Here is a 6,113-nt window from a genome sequence, read left to right as displayed (position 1 = left end):
ATAAATCGACAACAAAAGTAATTCTATGCATATACTAAAAAGTAGCTATGGGTCTCCTTTTGGGTGTTGCAAACACATGTACCAAGACATATTTTCCTGTGCCACAGTGCGGTGAAGGATACAAACACATTTCTGCACAAAAATATCAAACAAAATAAACAGCTGACCACAATTTTAGAGATGTGTTTTTTGTATCGATAAATAGTCGATAAATAGATAAAAAGGTGACGCGTAGAAAAAAAGTATATATGGGCAATATTGCCAATTTTTTAACATAGCTGAAGCGGAGGTTCACCCCTTTATAACTCGGGAACTACTTAAGTATATGAAAAAAAGTGAATAGTTTTGGGTTAATTGATCTGTCGTTGCAAACTGTTCATGATATTGGCATCCAAACTTTATTTTGGTGGAAGCCGTGTCTACTTTAATGTAAAAAATGTGTAAAAATAGGTTGAGGCGAACCAGTTTTTTATGTTCTCTATCGATTTGTGACTAAGCCACTCATTGCACGGTCTTCGTGTCAAAATAAAACTAGAGGCCAACAAAATGGGGACTACGCTTCTTATGTATCATTTTTCAAAATTTTAACTGCATCTACCTTTAAATGATGCTGACATTTTGAAGCTCAATTTTGAGTGTTTTTTTAATTTTATTTCTAGCTTTAATATGCAAACCGGAATTTATAAAAATCGATTATAAGGTTATTGTAGTCGCGAATCTGCGTAATTTGATATGTATTTTGTGTATATAGTATGCACAGCTTCAGAGTAATACTCATCCGAAGGTGCGAATTTTGTGCGATCAAATTGCTAAAAAAAACCTATTTTTCGGGCCAAATTTTTAGACCTGTCAACTGAATGATATGGGTACCCGCGATCAATAAGGTTTTTTACGTTTCGGATGATATAAAATCTTCTTTGTGAAAATCCATCTACTAGAACGGCGGGTACTGGCCTTCCAAAAACACGAAATTTGGCAAAAAAATGTTTTTGAAAATATCGCGGATTTATTTGCGTTTTCTGTGTATCATTTCCGCTTCAATAAATGACCTCATACGGATTTTGATCTTTTTCGAAAAGAGAACTTTAAAAACTTCAGCCGAAAGAGAGATGTACGCAATTTATCTCAAAAATAGATTGTGCTGGCACATCCATGGTTCTTAATGGACCACATTGAAATGGTATAGATCGATGTATTTTTTTAGGGTTCACGCCGAAATCGGATGCGCGTTAATGGCATATGGAGTTTTAGGAAATTATTCGCGTTTTACGATTTTTTGGGTACTCCAATGTAACGTGCGGCACATCTTAGCCGTCAAATGAAATTTCGCAAAATATATATGGATTGGAAGATAAACTTCAGTACTACCTGGAAATCGCATGCGCATCAAATGATTTTGAGAATTACGCGATTTAGACGCAATTTATCTCAAAAATAGTGTGAGCTGGCACATCCATGGTTCCTATTGGATCACATTGAAATCGGTATAGATCGATGTACTTTTTTAGGGTGCACACCGAAAGCGGATGCGCGTTAATGGCATACGGAATTTTCGGAAATTATTCGCGTATTTCGATTTTTTGGGTACTTCAATGTAACGTGCGGCACACCTTAGCCGTCAAATGAAATTTCGCAAAATATATATGGATTGGAAGATAAACTTCAATACTTAAGTAAACCGTATGCGCATCAAATGATTTTGAGAAATACGCGATTTAGACGCAACTTAAAATGTATATTTTATAATATTATTTTAAGATTTATTCCTATTTATAGAACCCCAAGTCTTATCGGAAGGGTCTTGATATAATCCGCAAGACGTATACTTATACACAAAAAGTGATTATTATTATATATGTAAACTATTCGGCGAAATTCGGGTAAAATAGCAGAATAACCCCAACATTTTTTTCTGAAATTTCTTGTATAAAATTAAAAAAATAAATATGATGACATTATTTTTTCGAACCAAAAAGAAAAATTTTTCCTCAATATCTTGTTTTGTTGTCGCTGTGATTTACAAACCGCTACACGGACTTCTGTGATTTTGATATCATTTGATTCATCATGTTGTTTAGATTATGTAGATATTTTTAAGTTAATTTTTAGGTGTATGTATGTCATTAATATAATGGAAATATTGATGTAATCTCCTATATTTTTTTTATTTTTCTCATATTTCGCGAAGATGCGCAACTTTATCGCGATTATTATAACATATTCATATTCTTATTTTACTGAGGAAGATATATATCAACGTTTTTGGTAAATATAATAAACGGCGTAATTTTAAGATTTTTTTCTTATGCCCAAAATTAAAACCTCGATAACTTTTGCGCGCATCAACCAAAAATTTGATCGCGAACGGTTTCGGAGTCAGAACATTTTTCTCTATATGTGTACCACAAATCATTGATGTGCCACAAAAATAAAATAGCTGATTTTTTGAAAATGGAATATTAAAAAATTGGCAATATTGCCCATATATGATTTATTAAAATTATATTCATGGGAATTATTTATAATTTTTTTTAATTAAGAGTAAAAACACCTAAAGAATAGTTCCTAAAAATTTGATCCGATATTTCAAATTTGACAGCATTTTTAATCAAAAAAAGATATAAATGTAGGTGGTTATTGATCGTAGGGTTAAAACCTAAGCCACATGAGAGTTGTAATTGAAATATCAAAAAAAAAGACTTATTTACTATATTTTCTGTGGATTGTTTGAGGTATTGAAATTCACCTTAAAATCGATTGACATTTCAATACTAATTTTATGGCAAAATATGTTTTTACTTCTACCAATTCTTTATTATAAGTATATTCAACACATGTGTAAATATATTTCTAGATATCCTGTGCCCGTGGGAATTGAATGATGATATTGAATTGATAATTAGTCTTTACAATTGTTCTTAAAAATATAATGCGAAATATACTATTTTATCCAAAATTTAAATTTCTAACTTAAAGAATTCATTTGATTCTAGTGAACTTTATCATTATCTCTTATCAAAGCCAACTTTTTCGTCATATCCACACACATCATATTCTTTTACTTGGTATGGGCCATAGTTCCTGTATCGCATAGATGGCCTTTCCTTCTCCAGTGTCTTTGCTGCAATTTTACATCTCATGACATATATCGGTAGACTGTCTTCATCTTTACTATCTCGCTATCATGATGTGCGGCCTCAAAGGTGCTCTTATTTGTTCAGCCATCGGACGAACGTGGTTGATGATGTAGGGATAGATTTCTTCGGTCTTGTCACCGCACTTATCCTTGACACCTTCCAACCATCTGATGGCCAAAGCAATGTCGTTAACCTTACGGCATGCCTTCAAGCCAGCATCGACAATTTTGGGAGTTGGAACCAAATCCATACCCAACAAATCGTTCATGCCCTTGCGCACCTCCCAGCCATCGATATCGGCACGCCTGAAGTAATCTTCATACTGTTTGTCGAATTCCTCGGCAGGAATTTCATGATGGGCAGCACGGACAACACCAACACGGCTGGTTACGCTGATGGAGCTACGAGCAATGTTAGCGATTTGGCTAGCAGCAATACGGAACATTCTGAGAGTCTGATAGTTCGCATTGAGAAAAATATACTGTCTACTAAAAAATTTGGAGGCCACCCGGACACGGACCAATGTTGACAATTCTTTGTATGGAGATTTTCTGCCTAATGAGAATCCAAAATATTAAATTGCAGCAACATCGGTTGAAAAACGTTCTAAAGTCGAAACATGCATCCATATTGATCATTTGTTGTAGGTCGATTTTTTTCCAATTAAAATCCAAAATATAAAATTATAGCCAATTCGGTTGGCTATGTCCTAAAAAGGACATACATATATCACATTTTCAGTGCCAAACACCCTAGGAATATTAATAAAGTGCAAAATTTCAATGATTTTACTTCAACATCGCGAGCTTGTTATCGTTATCGTTATTTAATCAGATAGACGGACATGGCTACATCGAAAAATTTTATTCTGATTAAGAATAAATAGGATCTCTAGGGAATATTTCGAGGTGTTGCAAAAATATTTAAAATACACTCACTCCATCTTATGTGTATAATTAATTTTTAATAAATACAGATCTCATTATTAGCTACAAGTGAAGTTTCTTTCAAAAAAATTTTAGCACTTTTACTTGGCACTTTTTTAATTTTTTTAGCATTTTTTAAACAAAATCTAACATTTTTTCAAACAAAATCTAGCATTTTTTTAAACAAAATCTAGCATTTTTTATCGACAAAGTTTTGGCAACACTGGTTGTCACATTGTCAAAACCAAGAATCAGGGTTATGGCAACAGAGCAGTTGTTGTTGGATAAACATAAACTACCATCCAAATTGGAGATCGCGACAGCTACAAGTTTGGGAATCCGAAAAACTGCTTGATATACCACGATTATGTAGATGAAGTCTAGGCGAAACCAAACCTGCCGTTGAGAAGCAAGAGTCCTAAAAAAGAGACCCAAAGAAGGATAAAGGAAGTTGAACCCGAAGTGCAGGGGTTAACGCTCGAGCAACAATTTATGGTGATGCAACAACAGATGAAACAACAAATACAACAAGTAATGTTAATGTTCGAGAAAAATAATAAAGGAAAAAAGGTGTAAAAGCAAACCTTGATTGAACCACTACTAAAGAGCAGCCAGGCGAATACCAGAAAAGTAAGCGCTAACATCTTCCAATTCAAGTAAAAAACTAACAAACTCGCTGACGCCGTTGAAAGCGATTTATCAGCCGATCTAAAAATGCATCATGAACTCTCAACGGTGCATGGAATGGAAGAGGTAGGTAAATCAAACGAAGCCCCTGACAATATATTGTTGTCTCAAAAGCAGCATTCAACATGTATAACGAAGCCATTAGGCTAATAACTGTAATTCATTCTTCTTTATATGCAAATTTGATTTCCGAATATATTTCATTTTATAATTTTGTTAGTACATCTGCATCTCTGTCTCTCGCCAGGCTTAAAAGGTTTGATACATCTCGGATATCAGTCCATTCTCTGATTTTATCCATGTAAGTTCTTTTCTTCCTCTGATCCTTCTATTTTTGTGCGGGTTATAGCTTGCAAAACTTTATATTTTTGATTTCTCATGACATGTCCCAAATACGCAGTTTTTCTCCTTTTTATTGTTGGAATGAGTTCTATTTCACAGTTCATTTTTCTCAAAACATTTTCATTTTTCAAAAACATTTGAAACGTGGACCACATTTCAAATGCTTCCAACTTTTTTATATCGGACGATTTTATTGTCCAAACTTCCGTTGCGTACAGCAAGACTGACCAACCATAAGCTTTGATATAGCGAATCTTTATTTCAAGGGTTATATCATGACTGTTAAACACTTTTTTTGTACTTCAAAACCACATATATTGCCAATTCAATTCGAACTCTTACCTGTTTTGAGTGGTAATTCCTAGGTATTTAAAAGGTTTAACTCTCTCCACGTATGCGTTATGTATTTGCAGTGTGGCGTTATTGTGAGCATGTTCTTTGCTTACAATCATAAATATTGTTTTGTGAATAAAGCCATATTTTTCACTAGATGTTGTGAGTATATAAGAAGATTCAGTTCAGAAATACTTTGTGTCATTACAGCAAATCTTATATTGTTTAGGAAAGATCCGTTTATAGGGATGCCATTTTATATTGAAATATTTACTCCGAATAAATATTGAATTGTCTGACTCCATTTGATATATCAATGTTCATCTGTCAGTTCTTTGGGCGTTCCTACATTTTTGTATTAATGTATGTATGGAGAATAGTGCTTCTCGGGTTCCCAAACATTCTTTCAATCATTACTTTTTTACATTTTGATATATACTGGAGTGGATAATACTAAGAAATAATATTTTTAGAGCATGACGACTCATAAGAACAATCTAAGTCTGTATTGATGGCAGTATTTGGCATGTCATTTTTTGGGAATGGCAATAAAAGTAGATTTTAGCCATTCCTGTGGGTAACGGTCTGTATCAAATATGTTGTTATATAATTTTCCAAGTTTACTTCGTTTATTAATTTTAAAATTTCGAATGGTATCTCATCTATTAGAGATTTTATTGCTTGTTTG

General features: G+C 33.5%; 1 protein-coding gene across 1 annotated transcript; it reads right to left on the bottom strand.

Annotated features, from left to right (window-relative positions):
- Window positions 1-3,171: 3,171 nt before the first annotated feature.
- On the bottom strand, window positions 3,172-3,615 carry LOC133332665 (cytochrome c oxidase subunit 5A, mitochondrial-like). Its single transcript, XM_061541044.1, has one exon. The coding sequence runs from the start codon at window positions 3,580-3,582 to the stop codon at window positions 3,172-3,174; it is 411 nt and encodes a 136-aa protein (XP_061397028.1). The 5' UTR covers window positions 3,583-3,615.
- Window positions 3,616-6,113: the final 2,498 nt, after the last annotated feature.

The sequence above is a fragment of the Musca vetustissima genome, unplaced genomic scaffold, assembly GCF_032173495.1.
Source record: "Musca vetustissima isolate MV318-11 ecotype Yass unplaced genomic scaffold, APGP_CSIRO_Mvet_v1 utg5712, whole genome shotgun sequence".
NCBI lineage: Eukaryota > Metazoa > Arthropoda > Insecta > Diptera > Muscidae > Musca > Musca vetustissima.
The sequence above is the reverse complement of the archived record's forward strand: the minus strand, read 5'-3'. Positions and strand labels throughout refer to the sequence as shown.